The 21,483-nt window shown below is 35.8% G+C and overlaps 3 protein-coding genes across 3 annotated transcripts; 2 read left to right on the top strand and 1 right to left on the bottom strand.

Annotated features, from left to right (window-relative positions):
- Positions 1-2,850: 2,850 nt before the first annotated feature.
- Positions 2,851-4,049, top strand: LOC104099318 (defensin J1-2-like). Its single transcript, XM_070199643.1, has 2 exons — positions 2,851-3,001; positions 3,675-4,049. The coding sequence occupies exons 1-2, from the start codon at positions 2,938-2,940 to the stop codon at positions 3,842-3,844; spliced, it is 234 nt and encodes a 77-aa protein (XP_070055744.1). The 5' UTR covers positions 2,851-2,937; the 3' UTR covers positions 3,845-4,049.
- A 3,114-nt stretch (positions 4,050-7,163) lies between these two features.
- On the top strand, positions 7,164-7,590 carry LOC138908902 (defensin J1-2-like). Its single transcript, XM_070199642.1, has one exon. The coding sequence runs from the start codon at positions 7,236-7,238 to the stop codon at positions 7,401-7,403; it is 168 nt and encodes a 55-aa protein (XP_070055743.1). The 5' UTR covers positions 7,164-7,235; the 3' UTR covers positions 7,404-7,590.
- Positions 7,591-11,928: 4,338 nt separating this feature from the next.
- LOC138909351 (uncharacterized) lies at positions 11,929-12,704 on the bottom strand. The gene is made up of 3 exons (XM_070200545.1): positions 12,570-12,704; positions 12,312-12,503; positions 11,929-12,012 (listed from the first exon to the last, which is right to left on the bottom strand). Exons 1-3 carry the CDS (start codon positions 12,702-12,704, stop codon positions 11,929-11,931), a joined length of 411 nt encoding a protein of 136 aa, XP_070056646.1.
- Between the last annotated feature and the right edge of the window lie 8,779 nt (positions 12,705-21,483).

The raw sequence follows: 21,483 nt of genomic DNA, 5'->3' as shown, positions 1-21,483 counted from the left end.
TAATAATAATAATAATAATAATAATAATAATAATAATAATGTGTATATAAAAAAGTACATCAAAATTTTATTTTCCTTCTTTGTATAATATATTTCAGATTGAAAACTCAAGTTTTAAGACGAGTCCACATGTGTATCCCCCATTGTATCTCGTGTATATCTACATGTACATCTGTGATATCTCATGTATATCATGTGTATCTGTATATATCCATGAAAATCTGTGTTATATACACGATATACAATGTAATATACATATAGGTCCGTAAAAACCTGTGTGTGATATACACTAATATTCACTATATACAACATGATATACACATGTCGCTGTTGGATTTTTAGATATGATTTTTTTACCTGAAACCAGTCTAAATCACTTCTAATCTTACTCAAATTTTGTATATAGCCCCGTATGGGTATTTTCAACCAATTGCAATCACACTCACTCATTCAATTTAACAAGAGAGAGAGAGAGAGAGAGAGAGAGAGAGAGAGAGAGAGAGAGAGAGTTGAACTTTATTTTTTTCCTATTTTTCTCTTAGTTTTTGCTTCTGATTTTTTCTAATGTGAGATCAACCTTACCTTTTTATTCTACTAATTTTTTTTATATAATTTACAATAATTTTTACTAAATCATGAGAGAGAAAGAGGAGAGATGGAAGAAGAAATATAAGGAGAGAAAGGGAGAGGGAAAAGAAAAAGATACGTAGGTTATAGGTGAAAATAAATAGGAAGTAGATTTTCTAAAATTTGGCTATACAATGCCAAAGTTTTTGGGCTTCTACTGACCAAACTAAATTTAAGGCCAATAAAATGCAAATTATATTAATGCATTGTTATGCTGTGTCAATAAGAATGTGTTAGGATTGCGTTTAGCATTTTAATTGGGCTTCTTTCACTTTTAACTCACGCCATAAACTATTTATATTCGATAGTCGAAAAAGTATATAAAATTTATATAATTTTTGTACTCTCTCCGGTCCACTTTAATAATTTTTTTTTTGTGGTCCACAATATTTAATTTTTCATATATCAAGAAGGAATTAACATCTTTTTCCCAAAGTTGCCCTTGGAGTAAAGAGCCTAGGAGTATTTGTTGTATTTTGAATGTACAAATTAAGGTTAATATGGTTAATTTTATTGATAATTAATGCTAAAAGATGGATTCCTTAATATGTGTAAACAACCAAAAAATCAATTAAAATAGACCGGATGGAGTATATAACATACAAAATACAAAATGTATATATATATATATATATATATATATATATATATATATATATATATATATATATATATATATAAAAATATTTTTTGGCTATTATTTGGAGAGCGGCTATACAATGTCATTTTTCTATTTTAATTTCTTCAAAAGTAACAGCCCACCGGAGGCATGACTTGGACATTTAAGGTCCGGAGTGCATTGCCGATCGAAGAGACGAAATCACTGGTGCAAACCTACAAGATTTTCACATTGACATAAATTAATATATTTTCCAAAATAAATACTAATTTGCTGTAAAAGTTACTTCAAGAAACATACTTTAGAATCTGTTTATTGGGATTCAATTTACACACGCGGTATAAATCAGTATTTTGATTCTCTTAGTACTAACTATGTACATATTTTATTTTTAGGGTGGATTGTGTAATACATAGCTCTTATATAGAACTTTCAACTCATAAGCAATCAACACCCTCTGTCTTTGTAGGATTTTCCTTAGGAACAAAGTACTAGCAAGTCTCTAGCTATAATCATTTTAAAAACAGAACTCTTCTATCTTCCTCTAGAGTAGAGTGACGAAATCATCGGAGTTGTCACACCTACTTTTTAACCCAATTTCGTTAACAGGGTTAAGCTGTAAGAGTTTTTTCAATTGAATTGATCGTTTTAAATAGAAATTATTTTACTGTTTCGGAGTCACTGCTTTAAATTGAGTTTTTTGGAGTTCCAAGTCACCTTATTGAATCCCTAACTGAAAAAAAAATGACTCCTTATTTATGGTCTACAAAAATAAAAGACCGAGTAAATAATTCTTTTAACCGGGGGAAGGTGCACTTTAGGCACCCTTCGATCCCGTATTTTTAGCACTTCGATTGTATTGACTTATATCTCGCTCAAATTAGTTCTTAGATGTAGTGTATTTTATTAGTTGTGATTTGCTTCTTATTGCTTGGTTATTAGAACTTTTAAAGTGTTTTTAATAAGTCATGCGAATATGTCCTTGCCATTTTTATGTGTTACGAATGTGCGATAATTATGACTTCAAAATATAAAGAAGTTAACACACAAATAAATTAAAGAAATTTGACCTATATATTGTATATACATTAAAATTTGCCATGCAATATAATTTCAGCAAAGGGAATTCGGATTCCTAGCTCCGCCGCTGCCGTAGCCCAAATTATTCTCACGAGTCACGACCGACAGGCAGGAGCTTTTAGGAGTCTCAAAGTAACACCTATTTCACACTTTGTAAAGCAATAATCACAAGCACATCATATCAAACATGCAGATCCGATCCCATACCTTAACAAGCATTCAGAAAAAGAAAAAAAAATGGCCTCTAAAGTGAATATTCACACGTTCTTGGTTTTCCCTTTTAGCACTTTAATGTTTCTTTTAGTTTTTCTTATGGTGCTAAAGGAAGAATTGTGCTATATATAATGCAATTATTCAGTCCCCAAACATTTTAATAAAAGCTATAAAGTTGTCATGATATTCATAGGTGTATATGTTTTCTTCTTTTACCTTTATTTTAGATCATTCAAAGTAACCCCCCCCCCCCCGGTTCAATAATTCACTTTAGACTGCTGTCTGCTCATACCTTACAATACTATATATATATACCTAGTTTATTAATGGTCTCTTCACTCTTAATTTCCAGTGATCTTGGTCTTCTCTCTCTCTAATTACACTGTGATAGAAAAGAGATGGCTGGCTTTAAGAAATTGTTTGCAACTGTTTTCCTTATGCTGATGCTGATTTTTGCCACTGGTATTTTCTTTTACTTGTTTGGTTTTTTTATTTTAGAACTAGGTTATATATATTGGATCAGAAATGTTTGTCGTAATGATGTTTAGATAGCTAGGTAGATTTACTAAAAAATATGTACTATATTTTATATGAGGGTATTTGATAAAATACGAAATTTAACAAAGAATTAAAAACTTTTAACACATAAAAAAATATTCTTATAACTTGTGGTTTAAGATGATATGTTGTTAACGAATAAATAAGAATCTATTTAAATTAAACTAAAAAATTTTCAGAAATGTGTCATTTTTCTTTAAGTAGAACAAAAAGAAAAAAGTGCCATATAACATGAGGTAGAGTGTATAATTTTTCTAAGTATTCTATAAAATCAAGAATAAAGAAAATAGCCTATTCTTTTGTCATGCTTTCCATCAGTTGTGAAAATATGCGGTCTCAAAAGCATAAGTGGTAAAACTCTTTTAAGATTTACGTATATACACTACACTCATAGTGTAAATAATTTTTAATTATCAGAGTAATAATTTAACATGTGGTAATAAATTGTCTTTCTCATTTTCAACTAACTAATTTCACTTATAATGAATAATTATCTAACGGTTTTTTTTTAGATAACGAGACAGTGTAAAGATTCATTTACATGTGTCATACTTACGTACTGATATTTCTTGTACAGAGATGGGAACAATGGTGGCTGAGGCAAGGACTTGTGAGTCCCAAAGCCACCGATTCAAGGGTCCATGCGTAAGGAAGAGCAATTGTGCTGCTGTTTGTCAGACAGAGGGCTTTCACGGCGGCCATTGCCGGGGCTTCCGCCGCCGTTGCTTCTGCACCAAACACTGTTAAGATCCAATGTGATCCAGTCGTTCCTCAGATTCTGCGTATAACGTGGAAGCTTAGTGCATCAGGCTGTCGTTTATTAATTTTTTTTCTAGAATGTTTCTGAGAAATGATGTGTCTCTTTTTTTTTTACGTTGTCATGAAAATAAGAAAAAACCTCAAGTGTACTCAGGAACTGATCTGATTCTGAAATTTGATGGTTTTTGTGTCATTGTGTGCGAATTGTTATTAGCCATTTTTGTTGGAAATGTTTGTCCATTGTTTAACCCAAAAATAGATTTCTCGGTCAAAATTAAAATCAAGAAGAAATCGGATTACTGATAACCAAGATTTACTTCACTTTTCCTGTGATTTGAAGAATAAAGCAAGGAATGGAAATAATTGACATGGAATGAAAATACGAAATAGATTGATAATCACTCCCAAAATTGCGATAAAACCCTTGAGAATAAAGTAAAGAATGATTGCATAAATTTTAATCACTTAGATGATCTTTCAAATGAGGTTTCAGTCCTTATATAGGAACATACAATTATAACGGTTTCCTTACTTGATTCGGGCTCACTAATAACATTAATTGCCTTGATTACCTGTTACCATATACAATTGTAACGGAAATATTTATGGATGACAATTTCTCGTAACCGTATCAATTTCCCTACCTTATTTATGATGGGTTCGTGCATCTTCCCTTCTTAATGGTCTTTATTCATTCCGCTCATGTTTCTCCTTTTACAGCTGTCAGGCCCGGTTCTTTTCTCAGTGTAACCCCATGGATGTTCTTCCCGTGCTTCTTCGCATTCTTTAACTTGTCTAATTAAGAATGTCAGTTAATGTTATATTGATGATCCACGTACCATGCCCTGTCACCTCGATGATAATTCACGTGTCATGCCTTTTTCCCACTAATACAGATAGTTCCCTTCTTTCTGAATATTCTCAACTGAATATTCGGGAAGTGGTAAGTATTTATGACGGGAATTCTTTGCCGCCGTTTCTCGAGTATCATAATGCTCTTTTCAGAATCGATGAGACGTACGTCACAAACGTTTAATGCCCATGCCACGTGGCTTAATTTGATTGGTTCTGCAGTTTTTCAGCGCTTTTTAAGGGTTTTTCTGCAGCTGCATCAATCTCGAAGTGACGATTCTATTATGACACTTCATAATGATCAACCTTGATGACGGTAGCCTCTCCTTATAATCATAATTCAGTGGCCTTGGCTATTTGGTCTCCTCGATACGACCGATGGTCGACATTATACTCGTTACATCCACATTAATTTATTCTCTGATAATCCCAGGGCATCTCCAACCTGGGTGATCTGTCAAAATTGTTATCTTCGCCAAACCTCGGTTGTTAGGACCCTGGTTACTTCTCCTATCATTCCTGGTCGGGTGGAGATTGGATATATTTCCTCTTCTATCTAAGTTGTATGGCTGGTATCGATCTCGGTGTGGCCTCGACTCCTGATCCACAATTCTATTAGACTGGTCATTCACTCTATTGGAGTAAACAGACCCCAAGAGGGCTCCTAACTGATCGTCCTCGACTCTGATCTTTGACTGGTACCTGTTGTGGACATCGGCCCAGGTGACCGCATGGGTATTCTACCAAGTTTTGCTTCAAATCTTGAGAACCAACTGAACTTTAGGGGTTGAGCCCATGAGTAAATGCCTGAACGGCCCAAATATTTGCGACTGGGGTAGGTCCATTCGTTCCATCTTGAACCTCGATATGAATCCCTTAAGCATCTCGTTATCCCTTTTCTTGACTTTAAACATGTTTGATTTTCCCGTTTCAACTTTGATAGCGCCGACATGGGCTTTAACAAAGACACCTGCAAGCATAGCAAACATATTAATAGAATTTAGGGGTAAGTTATGGTACCCTATTATCACTCTCTTGGATAAGGTTTCCCCAAATTTCTTCAGTAACGCCGACTCGATCTCGTCATCCTCGAGGTCATTGCCTTTTATTGCAAACATGTAGGAGGTGACATACTCGTTTGGATATGTGGTTCCGTTATACTTGGGAATATTGGTCATTCAGAACCTTTTCATAATTGGTTTCAGTGCCGCACTCGGGGGAAAATACTTTTGAATGAACTTTTGGAATCTGGTCCCTTCAATATCGGAGGCACTACCGAAATTTGATCGACCCTAAAATTGTAAGTCTCCACCTTCTTGTCATTTGCCTTTATCTTCGTTTTGCCAAATTCAACCCGTTTTGTCAATGCTTCAAGCATTTTCATCACTTTGAAAGTTTCCCCGGGTTTGAACTCATCTGGTTCTGTGACAATCCATTCTTCTCTCCGAGTATCTTCTCCAATCCGCTCAAGTTCGGCCGTGTTCTGTGTGATTTTGACTCTGCAGCAATACTATTGACACTTGTTGAGCTTGTTACATTCAAAAATCAAATGTAAGCTAACTTCATCACCTCCCCCTTCGGGAACTTCTCGAGCCGATGATCGGGCTACCCCGGGAATGTTGTCTTCGGGATTAGTCGGTAGGTCGGTATTGATAGCAACTTGTGAATTGCCGTTGACTGAGTCAGTGATCGGAATGCCTTTAGGGTCAACAGGGGGCACGTTGTTTCTTGGTATCACATTATTATTTTCACCGTGGTGGCCTGACTCAGCATCAATATTCAAATGAGAAACTGAGAATTCGACATTTTAAATAGATCCTGAACTCAAACTTCAAATAGCAAGAATAAAATAGGGTATGTTATAGAGATTCGTTAAATCACCACTATTATCCTTTGCCCCACGGTGAGCGCCAAATTGTTTACCCCTAAAACAAGTAACAATTAAATTTATACGTTGTTTAAAGGATACGTGATTTAATTTAACACGAATAATCTAAGAACAATAAATAATTAAATTAAAGGAAAATAAGATGATTAAACCAAATATGATTAGGGGTACTTATCGGGCGGATTGGGAGGTTATTTTCGCTTAACGGTTTATCTTATCGGTTATCGGTTTATTTTCAGAAATGTGTCATTTTTCTTTAAGTAAAACAAAAAGAAAAAAGTGCCATATAACATGAGGTAGAGTGTATAATTTTTCTAAGTATTCTATAAAATCAAGAATAAAGAAAATAGCCTGTTCTTTTGTCATGCTTTCCATCAGTTGTGGAAATATGCCGTCTCAAAAGCATAAGTGGTAAAACTCTTTTAAGATTTACGTATATACACTACACTCATAGTGTAAATACTTTTTAATTATCAGAGTAATAATTTAACATGTGGTAATAAATTGTCTTTCTCATTTTCAACTAACTAATTTCACTTATAATGAATAATTATCTAACGGTTTTTTTTTAGATAACGAGACAGTGCAAAGATTCATTTACATGTGTCATACTTACGTACTGATATTTCTTGTACAGAGATGGGAACAATGGTGGCTGAGGCAAGGACTTGTGAGTCCCAAAGCCACCGATTCAAGGGTCCATGCGTAAGGAAGAGCAATTGTGCTGCTGTTTGTCAGACAGAGGGCTTTCACGGCGGCCATTGCCGGGGCTTCCGCCGCCGTTGCTTCTGCACCAAACACTGTTAAGATCCAATGTGATCCAGTCGTTCCTCAGATTCTACGTATAACGTATGAGGAATGATGTGTCTCTTTTTTTACGTTGTCATGAAAATAAGAAAAAACCTGAAATGTACTCAGGAACTGATCTGATTCTGAAATTTGATGGTTTTTGTGTCATTGTGTGTGAATTGTTATTAGCCATTTTTGTTGGAAATGTTTCTCTATTGTTTAACCCAAAAATAGATTTTTCGGTCAAAGTCAAAATCAAGAAGAAATCAGATTACTCATAAACAAGATTTACTTTACATTTCTAGTGATTTGAAGAATAAAGCAAAGAATGGAAATAATTGACAAGGAATGAAAATACGAAATAGATTGATAATCACTCCCAAAATTGCGATAAAAACCTTGAGAATAAAGTAAAGAATGATTGCATAAATTTTAATCAATCAGATGATCTTTCAAATGAGGTTTCAGTCCTTATATAGGAACATACAATTATAACGATTTCCTTACTTGATGCGGGCTCACTAATGGCATTAATTGCCTTGATTACCCGTTACCATATACAATTGTAACGTAAATATTTATGGCTGAGGATTTTTCGTAACCGTATCGATTTTCCTTCCTTATTTATGACGGGTACGTGCATCTTCCCTTCTTAATGGTCTTTATTCATTCCCCTCATGTTTCTCCTTTTACAGCTGTCAGGCCCGGTTTGTTTTTCTCAGTGTAACCCCGTGGGTGTTCTTCTCGTGCTTTTTTGCATTCTTTAACTCGTCTAATTAAGAATGTCATTTATCGCTATATTGATGGTTCACGTACCATGCCCTGTCACCTCGATGATAATTCACGTGTCATGCCTTTTTCCCACTAATACAGATAGTCCCCCTACTTTCTAAATATTCTCAACTGAATATTCGGGAAGTGGTAAGTATTTATGACGAGAATTCTTTGCTGTTGTTTCTCGAGTATCATAATGCTCTTTTCAGAATCGATGCGACGTAGGTCACATCCATTTAATGCCCATGCCACGTGGCTTAATTTGATTTGTTTTGCTATTTTTCAGCGCTTTTTAAGAGTTTTTCTGCAGTTGCATCAGTCACGAAGTGACGGTTCTATTATGACACTTCATAATGATCAACCTTGATGACGATTGCCTCTCCTTATAAATATTTCATCTCTCTTGATTTCTTGAAATCCTCTTCCTCTTCTTTATATCCATCTCCTTAACCTTGCATCATACTCCTCTATCTTCCCACTATATTTTCTTTGTAAAATATGTCTTTTTCAATACCAGATCCTCGTAAGGTCGTGATCGTCGATGAACTTGCTCCTTCTACTGCCCCTACTAGGAGTAGGGGGTGGTAGACTCCGCAATCTTGGTTCATTAACCACTTGCTGTTCTACTCCTCAAAGTAGTTCTGTCAAGCCGTCTCCTTCTAGGTCTAAAGCTTCTTTAAACCCTAGATCTTCTTCTAAGAGTAGAGATCAGAACGAACCCATGCGTGAACCTATAGTTTCTGAGATTGTTCCTCAATAGTTTTCTTTTGTGTCAGATCGTGAAGCCATAAAAATCAAGTTTCTTCTATAGCTTCCCTTAATCCTACTGAACATTATCCAAGTTTGATCACTCCAGGGCTTCTTTCTTTAGTTCAATGTGAAAGCCATTGGAAACCAGATTTCCCAGTTCTGATTCCTGGTGCCAACCAAAGAATCACTTCTTACCATACTATTTTTTTCTTCGTTTACACCTATCCTTTCACTTTTAGGGTTTAAACCCCCCCCCCACCTCCCATTTACCCAGTGATCATCTAGTTCTATCGCTATTTCAATATTTTCTTTGGTCAAATCGGTCCAATCGTGTGGAGGGCAGTGGCATGCCTTCGTTATTTGTCGGATTTGGTTTTCGCTCCTTTTATCTTCCATCACTTACTTCACCTTTATTCTTCAAAATTGTTTCTTGAAGCTATCTTTTCTCTCGTGGCTGGAAGTAAAAGGATTTTAGTCAGGCCCAAGGATGATCGTGATCACCGCTGGAAGGCCCGATTTGTTCCTGCCCTCACCAGTAGATTAGTGGGTGAAGAAAATATGCTTTTTCCAGAAAAATGGAACCTTGCACGAAAGTTTTTTTCCCTCTTTTTCTACCTTTGATGTTTGAGTTCCTTTACATAATCATATATTTATTTTTTCAGCAACCATGGAAGTCTTCGAAGAAATTCCTGACTTCCGTGCTTGGGTAGAAAAAATATTGACTGCTGCTCCCACGGACTAAAGCAGGAATTTCTTCGAAGACTTTCACAGAAATTTGGTTGGAAAGTGAAAACTCAAGGTACTTTTTATTCTCGTAGTTTTTTTCCTTCTTTACTTGTTCATGTATAACTTTTTTATCACTCCTTTCCTATTAGGGTTTGCCATTCATGGCATCAGTCCGGCATCTGTTCCCTCAATCATGCTTTCTATGAGTTCTGCACAAGAAAGAATTTTGAGTGCTTCTTCCTCAAAGAGAAAAACTACTGAAGCTCGTGGGTCTGATGATGACAAGGATGCTGAAGAAGGTTCCTTAGTGAGAAAACCGCGTGTTAGAAGACGCGTGGTTTCAGATGATGAAACCCCTGTCTCTCATGATCCCCCATCAATGTTCAATACCCTTCAGACTCATTGATGAGCCAAAGAATGTTCCTTTAGAAATTTCTGATTAAGACGCTGGTAATTTAGTCAAGCCCCCCCCCCCCCCAAGTCCTATTGAAAGGTTATTCGCCCATGGCTTTGAGGGTGAAGAATGTCTCAGGCCTATTTCCGAAGAGCTGCCACTTGCTTCTCTTCCAGTTTTATCCACTGTTATCCCCCATGTGTCTTTGCCTAGCGTTGCACCAATGGTTGCCCAAATAGTTGCTCCCATTGCTGCTCCTCATGTAGAAACTGAGCCTTCTAGCAGTAGGCGGGATATGAAAAAGGTTGTAATTAAAGTCCCCGAGGGAGGGAATTTGTTAAGAAAATCTGGACAAGCTGATGTGTAGCTGAAGCCGTTGTTAAGACCCGCGGAAAAGAAGAAGTTAGAGGGTCACAGTTCTTTGACTTTAATGAATGACATCGTTCATTCTTCTCTTAAGTTATAACTTTACTTATATTTCTTTCCTTCCTTTTCCTCATTCGTAACTCCTCTTATTTTGCTTTTTTGTAGATTAATTTGATAGGCTTATGAAAAGGATCTCTTGGACTGACCAGCAATTAATTGAGTTGCGCACCAAGGATGATAACTAGAGAGAACAATTTGAAGGACTTCAGTTTGAGAAGGACGTTCTTCCAGAGGAGAAAGGAGCTTTGGAACAACAACTGAGGATGGTCTCCATTGAGTTAGCGGTTTTAAAAGATTCTTCCAGTCAAGTCGAGAAGGACAATGATAGATTGGAATCCTTATTTGCTGAACAACATTCCAAGGCTACTGAAGAGATAAGGAGTTTGAAAGAGCTACTTAATTAAAAGAGGTTTACATGGGTGATATAGTTCAGATGCTTACCCAAGCTCAAGAAGACCTCCTTGCCTCTACAAATAAAGTTCAGTTCCTGAAAAGTTCTTTCGCTCCTTTGAAGACAACTTATGAAGCCTCGAAGATAGAAAAAGAAGGATTAAAAGCTGAGAACGAGCAGTGGGAGAAGGATTATGAAGCCCTCGAAGATAAGTTATCAGTGGATGTTAGCTGGGCTTTTTTGAACATTCTCTTTGAGACTTTAACTGAAGCCAGTCAGGAGGGTTTTGACCTTAATGCTGGGATTGCTAAGGCTAAAAAAATAATTGAACAGACTCAGCAACGTTAAAGCTTTTCCACGCCTGAAGACGAAGGTTCTAAGGGTGATGGAGATGGACTTACTCCTTGTGAAGCTGATGTTCAACCCTCTTCTTCTCAAGTTGATCCTACTTCTCCCGTTGATAATGCTCCTTAGCTCTCCCCTTTTCCCGGCTTTTTGCTGAAAGTGTTTGTTGGTTTTTAGTTGGAATTCCTTGTGTTTTTTATGTTTGGACAATTTTTAGAAGGTTTTGCCGCCCATGTTCTTTGGGGTAATGATATAAATATCTTTATTGTTTTTGCCATATTATGCTTTCTGCTCTTTTAATTTTTGAGCTTATTTTCGCACTTAAAATGCTTTAATATACCGTGACTTCAATATGCACGAGTTTTTATAAAAGAGGTCCCTTTTATATAAATGACACTGATGAAGATGACGTCTCATCTTCATATTAATGCAAAGATATGAAACATGAAATAGATATAAAAAAAAGAAATAATTTGAGGAAGTTTTATTTTTTGAACTCTCAAATGAATAAATTTGTACATCATTTTCATAACTGTTTTCATTGTAGCAGGTTTACAAATTCGGGTCTATCTTCCCGAGACTAAATATATGGCCTTAACCTAGAAGCTCTTGGGAATATCTTGCATTCTTTTTGCGAGTTTGAACTCATTTGAAAACTTTTCAAGGGTTTCTTCAAGGTTTTAATTCAGGATAAACTATGCCCTTGGTATATATATATTTCTTCCCTGTGTAACATTCTATATGCATAGTCCCCCCAATGTTGGACTATTGAAGTATGAAATCTCGAACACTGGATCAACTCCTTTCTTTTGGTCCTTTTCCTGAAAAAGAAAAATAAAAAACGGAACTCGCAGATAACATTTTAGATGATGACTGAATAACCCTTTTTTCATCAGAAAAGTTGTAACCTCGACTGGGAATATTTCAGTATTCCGCGTGTCTTTCAGGTCTAATATCATCATTCGTTACGGGCCATATTTTTGCCTGACATCTAAAATAGTTAGTAAAATTCAAATGAATGAAATAAAATCGAACTTGCATGATACCTGACCGTGGGTATTAACTCCATCTAGAAGTAATATTTCTTCAGATGGACTGCATTCCAGTTTGACGGTAACACCTTTCCATCCATGATTTCCAACTCGTATGCTCCTTTTCCAGCAATGCCTCTAACCCTATATGGGCCTTCCCAATTGGGACTCAATTTTCCTGCATTTGCTGTTTTTGTTGACCGGAACACCTTTTTGAGGACGAATTCTCCAATCTTAAAGTACCTCAAATTGTCTTTCCTGTTATAATATCGTTCAATCATCTGCTTTTAAGCCACCATTCGAATTAATGCTGCTTCTCTCCTTTCTTCTATCAAATCCAAGTTTACCCGCAACTCTTCCTCATTTTGTGCTTCAATGACATGCGTGTATCTTGTGCTTGGTTCACTTATCTCCACCTGAATCAAAGCTTTTGTTGTGTATACAAGTGAAAATGGAGTCTCACCCATACTAGTCTCTTCCATTGTTCGGTAAGCTTAGAGCACCCCTGGTAATACTTCCGACTATTTGCCTTTTGATTCCTCTAATCGCTTCTTTAAGTTATTGATGATAACCTTATTTGTCGACTCAGATTGTCCGTTGGCCGCTGGGTGATAGGTGCGGAAGTAATTCGTTTAATCTTCCAACTTTGAAAGAATTTGGTGACTTTCGCGTCTATAAATTATGTGCCATTGTTGCATACAATCTCCTTTAGAACTCCAAATCGGCATGTAATATTTCGCCAAATTAAATCCATAACTTCTTTTTCTCGAACTTGTTTAAATGCACTTGCTTCTACCCATTTTGAGAAATAATCCGTTAAAACTAACAAAAACCGTACCTTTCCTTTAGCTTGAGGCAAAGTCCCTACGATATCCATGCCCCATTTCATGAAGGGCCATGGTGAAATAACAAAATGTAATAGTTCCGCCGATTGAAGCATGTTATTGCCATATCGTTGACATTTATCGCACCTGGCTACGAAGTTTTCTGCTTCTTCTTTCATTTTTGGCCAATAATATCCTGCCCTTATTAATGTTTTCACCAACAATCTTCCCCCGACGTGATTTTCACAATTCCCCTCATGTACTTCTCTCATTACATATTCTATTTATGATGGTACGAAGCACTGTGCTAAAGGTCCACCAAATATTTTACGATATAGATTTCCACGAATTAAGCAGTACTGGGCAGCTTTCAGCTGTAACAATTGGGATTTCTTCTTATCTTCAGACAAGATTCCATACTGCAAAAGGTTCACAAATTCGTTTCTCCAATCCCAAGTTAAATTATTAAAATTTACCTCACTCTTGGTTTGATCGAGTGCTGAATGAAACAAATGTACCACAATAATATTTTCTACATTTGTTGCATCTACGACAAATGTGAGATTTGCCAACGCATTCGCTTATGCATTTTCCTCCCTGGGGATTTGCACGACTTTCCATGTCTGAAATTGTCTAAGAAATTATCATACCTTTCCGAGGTATTGTTGCATTCGTGTCTCTTTCGCCACGGAAGTCCCCTGCATTTTATTAATTACCAGCCGCGAGTCACTTTTGATCATAATTTTCTCGATACCAAGCTCCCGTGCCAGCTCTAGGACTGCAATCAGAGCTTCATACTCTGCCTCATTGCTAGTCTTATGACTTCACCCGATGGTGGAATTAAAATAATACCCAAACCTGCTCCTTTAACATTTGAGGAACCGTCAGTAAATAGGGTCCAAGTCCCCGGATTAGCTTCGGTGAATACTTATAGTTCTTTTTCTACTTCAGAAACTAGGTTCGAGCTAAAATCCGCTACAAAATATTCTAACACCTACAATTTTATTATAGTTCTAGGCTGGTATATGATATTATACTCACGGAGTTCTATTGCCCATTTAGCTAATCTACCTGATAATTCCTGTTTATGGAGTATGTTCCTTAGTGGGAAAGCAGTTATAACAGAAATAGGATGGCACTGAAGGTAAGGTCGTAACTTTCTTGGTGCCATAACTAAAGCTAAATAAAGTTTTTCAAGGTGGGGATACCGTGTCTCAGCATCTAGTAAATATTTAATAACATAATAAATTGGAGATTGTTTACCTTTATCCTCCCGTACCAATATCGCGCTTACCGCTACTTCTGACACAGCGAGGTAAATGAGCAATCTCTCTCCGTCTTTTGGTTTGGATAACAGAGGTGGATTCGATAGATACGCCTTTAGGTCCTTCAAAGCTTGTTGGCACTCGTCAATCCATTCGAACTGATTTTGCTTTTTCAATACTAAAAGGAATTTAAAACTTTTTTTTGCTGACTTTGATATAAAGCTTCCTAGAGCTACTATCCTGCCTGTTAACCTTTGCACTTCTTTCTTACCTGTGAGTATATCTAGTATTTCCTCAATAGCTTTGATCTGTGTGGGATTTATTTCAATACCTCTGTTAGAAACAAGAAAACCTAAAAACTTACCTGAAGCCACGCTAAATGCGCACTTTTTCGGGTTTAACTTCATGTTGTAATTGCGGAGAATCTCAAAGGTCTCAGACAAATGTTGAAAATAATCCCCCGCTTGTGTTTACTTAACCAACATATCGTCTATGCAGACTTCCATGATTTTTCTCAAGTGTTCTTGAAATATTTTAGTCATCAATCTCTGATATGTGGCTCCAGAATTTTTCAGGCCAAATAGCATGACTTTGTAATAGTATGTCCCCTTGTCTGTGATAAATGAAATTTTTTCCTCATCTAGAGAGTCCAATTTTATCTGGATATAACCTGAATATGCGTCTAAGAAACTTAAATGCTCATGACCTGTAGTAGAATCAATTAATTGATCTATATGTGGTAAAGGAAATGAATCTTTAGGACAAACCTTATTTAAGTCAGTATAATATACACAAACTCACCATTTTCCATTCTTTTTTGGAACCACTACGTATTAGCTAACCAGTCAGGGTACTTTACCACTCGTATTGAACCAATTTTCAAAAGCTTTTGTACTTTATCCTGGATCACTTGATTTTTGAAGGACCCTCGCTTTCTTTTTTTTGTTTGACAGGTGGGTGTAATGGATCCTCATTCAACTTATGAGTCAATACCTCCGGCGGTATACTTGTCATATATGAATGCGACCAAGCAAAGCAATCTGCGTTATTTAGTAAAAATTCAATCAACTTACCTTTCATCTCTGGGCTCAAATTTGCTCTGATGTGCACTTTTCCGTCTGGCCAATGGACAAATAGTATTACAGCTTCGAGCTCCTCCGAGGTTTTTTTAATGTTCTCATTTTCTTCTGGCTCATGAATCACATCAGGTCTTGAGCCGACATCAGTCTGCCCTTGTGTGTTTTCAGTTGAGGTATGACATCATTGTCCTCCACTGAATTTTGTGATTGCTATTTCGCATCCGCATCATTGGCTATTGTATTTGCAATCACCACCGAGTTAATTCTTCGTGAAGCTTGTTGATCTCCACAGATTTGTCGAATTCCCCACTATGAAGGGAATTTCATAACTTGATGCAACGTGGAAGGGACAACATCCATATCGTGAATCACCTGGAAATTTGTATCTTTGATGGCCCCTTCTGCAAATGTGGCAAATACTATTTCTTCTTTTGTAACAATGCTTGAATTATCAAACCCATACAAAGGACCGTGCTTTTGGTATGACCTTTCATTAGCTTGCATTTTGTTTACCACCCTCAGTAAAATAATGTTCACTGAGCTACCTCAATCAATCAAAACTCATTTTACATTAATATCAATAAGAAGGGATATTTTACCAGTGCATCGTTGTGAGGGATCATCAAGTCATCCGCGTCTTCATCGTCAAATGTTATACTGTCGGCATTCAAGACTTGGCGGACTCTCTTTCCATGGGTGACAGTAACTTTTGATGTCTTTTTCGCGGCTGTGTATGTTACTCCATTGACCTCGTCTCCTCCAGTTATGACGTTGACTGTTCTCTTTGGTGATGGAGGTTTTGGGGCTCTTGTCTATTCTTCCTGTATAATTGTCTCCCTTTCTCACTGAAAATGTCGGTAAGATAGCCTTGCTTCAATAAATGTTCGACCTCTCCTTGCAAAAGCCTGCAATATAATGTTCTATGGCCATGATCATTACGAAACTCGCACCAAAAATCTGGGTTTCTTTTGTTTGGATCTGATCTCATTTTCTTCGGCCATCGCACCTTATCACTCATACCTCATAAAACAGCCACCAATTCGGAGGTGCTAATGTTAAAGCTATAATCCCCTATCCTTGATAGTGTGCTGGAATCATTGCTCCGGGCATCCCGTTCCTCTTTGAATATGGATAAAGAACTCGCATCTTTTTGTCTTGATCTTGAATCAAACCGTACATCCTTCTGTTTAGATAAAGAGTTTCGCCCCGCAGGTCTCATGTATGGCTCGTATCTGTTTTTACCGGACCTTCTCTCTAATTTTGAGCGTCTCTAACCTGGTCTTTCTTCAACCCTTGGATGTGCAACCGTATCTTCTTCTATCCGTAGCTTCGTTCTGTATCTATTATACACATCGTTCCAAGTTGTTGCAGGGAATTCTTGCAAACTTTCTTTCAACCTCCTCGTGGCTTCCGAACTTTTCTTATTTAAGTTGCTTGCGAATTCCATAGCGGCCCAGTTATCAGGTACTCGTGGCAACATCATTCTCTCTCGTTGGAATCTATCTACGAATTCCCTGAGTAGTTCTATACTCCCTTGTATAACCTTGAAGATGTCTTCCGTCCTTTTTTCCACTTTTTGAGCCCCCGAATGCGCTTTTATAAATGAATCTGCAAGCTCAGCAAAAGAATCAATGGAATTTTCAGGTAAAAGAGAATAGCATGTTAACGCTTCTTTTGTGAGTGTTTTGCCAAACTTTTTAACCAAAACTAATTCGATCTCCTATTTGGTTAAATCATTGACTTTCACGTTGGTAGTGAACGCGGTTACGTGACCCCGAGGGTCAGTCGTTCCATCATATTTGGGAATATTAGGCATTTCAAACCTTTTGGGAATTGGCAAGGGTGCTGCACTCGGCTTCCAAGGCTGTTGTGAATATTTGTCAATATCCACACCTTTGATCACATGAGGTACGCCAGGTATTTTCTCTATATGCTCATTTTGCTCCTTCAGTTGTTTCTACAAAGTTAACACTAAACTTTATAAACTAGAATTATTCGGTGTGCCTGACCCTCAATCGCGAGATTCATTGGGAATTTCTCCGCTTCCAGAGTTATCAAGCCCCGAACGCAGGTTCTCCAAAGTTGTTGTATTAACTGGCGGAGGAGTTTGCGCTGCATCGGGTAATACTCTAACAAAAGCATGCAGTGCACTGTTCACATGTTTTGCAATTAATTATTTTAAAGCATCATGCTCCACAGTTTGGTCGTCTCCATGCTGATCATCAGTGCGCGAAACACACCTTTCAGGTGAACTCTCGCGGGATTGCTGAAGAGATCCCGTAGGTGTGTGATGTGGTGGAGTTCTACCTTGTTGGTTCAGCTGGTTGTTCTCGTTAGAGATTGACATATTTGATCGTTAAAGATGAATTTTGAAAAGTTCATAAATTATCAAATTCCCAGTAACATAACCAATTTTATTTATCCCAAAAATAGATTTCTCAGTTAAAGTCAAAATCAAAAAAAAATCGGGTTACTGATAACGAAGATTTACTTCACTTTTCCTGTGATTTGAAGAATAAAAAGCAAAGAATTAAAATAATTGATATGGAATGAAAATACGAAATAGATTGATAATCACTCTTAAAATTGCGATAAAATCTTGAGAATAAAGTAAAGAATAATTGCATAAATTTTATTAATCAATCAGATGATCTTTCAAATGAGGTTTTAGTCCTTATATAGGAACATACAATTATAATGACTTCCTTACTTGATTCGGGCTCGCTTATGGTATTAATTGCCTTGATTACCCGTTACCATATACAATTGTAATGGAAATATTTATGGCTTAGAATTCCTCGTAACCGTATCGATTTCCCTTCCTTATTTATGACGGGTTCGTGCATCTTCCCCTCTTAACGCTCTTTATTTATTCCGCTCATGTTTCTCCTTTTGCAGCTATTAGGCCCGGTTCTTTTCTCAGTGTAACCCCGTGGGTGTTCTTCTCATGCCTTTTCGCATCCTTTAACTCGTCTAATTAAGAATTTCATTTGTCGCTATATTGATAGTCTACGTACCATGCCCTGTCACCTCGATGATAATCCACATGTTATGCCTTTTTTCTACTAATACATTTATTTTGTAAAGTAACTTGTTTATGATCTCCTGTTTGGTTCAACAAGTGGAGAACTCGATAATCCTAGCTTGTTTCGTTTGATTTTTTACATACCTACTACTCCCTCCAGTACACAATAAGTGGCCATTTTGCCCTTTTATTTTGGTCCAAAATGAGTGTCCAATTTCATATTTAAGAAGGAATTAATTTTATTTTTTCAAAATTTACCCTTATTTACATATTCAAATGTGTCAAGGTAACAATTAATAAATATTAATTTAGTAAATACATCTTTTTTTTCTCTAGGAGTTCGTATTTCCTTAATGGGTGTGCCAAAGGTAAAATGATCACTTATTGTGGACCAGAAGGAGTATAATTCTGTTTAAGATTTTTACCTTCCTATACTACATATGAAATTTTATTACACTTCCTTATCAAGTTTTAACTTAATTACATGGCCAAATACAATTTATCAATTATATACAAATTAATTTTAAATGTGTATCCCTTTATATTAGGAATTGAATAAGAAATACGTTATTTCTCATCCATATTCTCTCTCTCTCTCTCTCTCTCTCTCTCTCTCTCTCTCTCTCTCTCTCTCATGCGCTCTCTCTCTTTCTCTCTCTAACTCTTCTGTCTTTCTATCTCTCATTCATGTTGCATAATTGGTGTTCAAGATTGTCAATCAATAACTTAGCAATTTTCTCATTCATGTTGCACAATTGGTGTTCAAATTGAAATTGTCAATCAATAAAGTTTGAAGGTGTTTGACTCTCCACCATTGACAACCATTAAAAGCTTTGAAGCTTTGAATTTAAATTTGAGTTTTCAAAAACCATTATTTGTTTGGATTGGGTGTTATTGCAAATAATTAAAAATATTATTTGGAGTTTATATCTCAATTTTGAGGGTGTTTGGTGAAAATTAGACTTGATTTTTGCTGAATTTCAGATTGAAACTCGAAGAAGAAGAAGAACATATGACATACAATATACTTACGAAATTGTAGTAAAGGTGTATTATTATGTAGATTGTATTATGTTGTAGTTATATATTTATTTTATTTGAATGTTGTATGAAAGTTAAAAAATAATTGTATAATGTATGAATCGTTGTATAAAATTTGTGTTTAAGTTATCAATACTATCTTTTAGATAATGTTGTTCATATATATCCAAATTGTATTAAGAGAGAAAGTTTTGATTGGAATTTCAAAGAGGAAGAAGAACACACCACTTACAAAATATATACAAATCATATACAAAATATATACAAAAGACATATTGTATAAAATTTGTATGAAAATTATATTTAAGTTGTATGTTATTGTAGATGTATTTTAACTGATAAAAATAATGTATGGAAGTTGTAAATAAATGTATACTATATAATTAGTTGTATGAAATTTATTTTTAGTATGTATGAAAGTTGTAGATAAGTTATAAATAAGTTGTATATTATATAATCAGTTGTATAAAATTTATTTTTAGTTTATTCGATGTTTTAGATGTATCAAATTTTTATCAAATTTGTACGAAATTTATTTTTTAATTTGTATGTTGTTGTACCATATAAATTTATCATCTCTCTATTCTACTTACGCTTCAACTCCAACTAATCTCGAGATCATTGATATATATGTTCTGTTTGCGATATTCACCACTATAATTCAGGTTGGGTACATGGCTATTATTGGGTCCTTCCCATTCTTAGAAGAATTGTATCTTTTGTGTTTGTGACTCTGAATTTGAACTTCCTATCTCAAATTACTATATATCTTTTCCTTTCTTGTTATTCTCTTACTCTCATTTCATCTGCCATTTGCTTGATAAGATACAAATGTTAGCGAATTAGTATATCTAAATTTGATAGTAATGGTGCTCTGAGATAACCAACATGGAAAAAATATATAAAAGGAGATTCAGTGCCTATGCCTTTACAGCTGCTTGGAACAGATCATGATGTACATGTCAAATTTACTTCAACCTAAGAATATATATGGGATTGGTTTACTTTGAGCTGAAGCCTCCCACTATATAGGATCTTTTCCTAAACCTCTGTCAAAGTCAACAAAAATCTTCTCCTTTTATCGTACTAGTAATTTTTACTGATTTGTTTAGTCAAGAACCATGACATTAAATTAATCTGAACATATATAAGAAACAAAAAAAATGATTTGTTCAATGAAAATCATGAATCCTTGGCAGATTTATGAGTCCACCGAGACGCTAATCATGAATAAGTGATATGGCACGATCTTATGCAAAGTGAAACAGAGCTCGGTGAAACCGGAATTAACTTTTCAAAAGTTGAGAATATTTACAGAAGCTTTGAAAAGGAATATGGAGAATAGCATAAGTCTGTTCGAAATTAACTTAATATGAAGCGTGGCTTCACTGCCCATGAATTTTGGCTCTCAATTACGGAAATTTTGGGTGGAGAGAGGCAGTAGAGAATAGGGAAATTGAGGGGAGGAGAGAAAAAAAAAAATGGTATAATTAAATCCCCTAATTTAATGCACTAATAATGAATTGTATATAAATGAGAAGAAAAACTTGTTTAGGGCGGGTAATACACTAATTATGAACAATTGTAGTAAATAAGTTTCAAATATTGTATATGAAGGAAAAAATCTTTTTTTTTCTTTTTTCTTTTTGGATTTCTCACTTCGGTGTCGTAGGGGGGTCCGATTAATTCGAATTTGTACCGTGTAAAGTTTATTAAAGGCAGAATTTCAGGACCCTGAACTAAAAACCTCTCGTTAAGTATAGATGGATCTTATTCCTCCTACTACAATACTTGCCTACATGGCGGTCCGTGCTATAATTCAGCAAATCTGCTCATAATCCATGGAGGTTTGGAATTGTAATATATCAGATCAGATCCAAAGTTTACGTATCTTATTCGTGTTTGCACTAAATCAATGAAATAATTAAGTGTAAAAGTACTAAATATATACAAACTTAAGAGTTAAGATTAATATCGTCAGTATTGTTTTGATACAAAAGTGAGTGGTGTGAGGTTTTAAATTTTTC

Source organism: Nicotiana tomentosiformis, chromosome 4 (assembly GCF_000390325.3).
Source record: "Nicotiana tomentosiformis chromosome 4, ASM39032v3, whole genome shotgun sequence".
Taxonomy (NCBI): Eukaryota; Viridiplantae; Streptophyta; class Magnoliopsida; order Solanales; family Solanaceae; genus Nicotiana; species Nicotiana tomentosiformis.
Note: the sequence above shows the minus strand (reverse complement) of the source record. Positions and strands in the feature narration are given on the sequence as shown.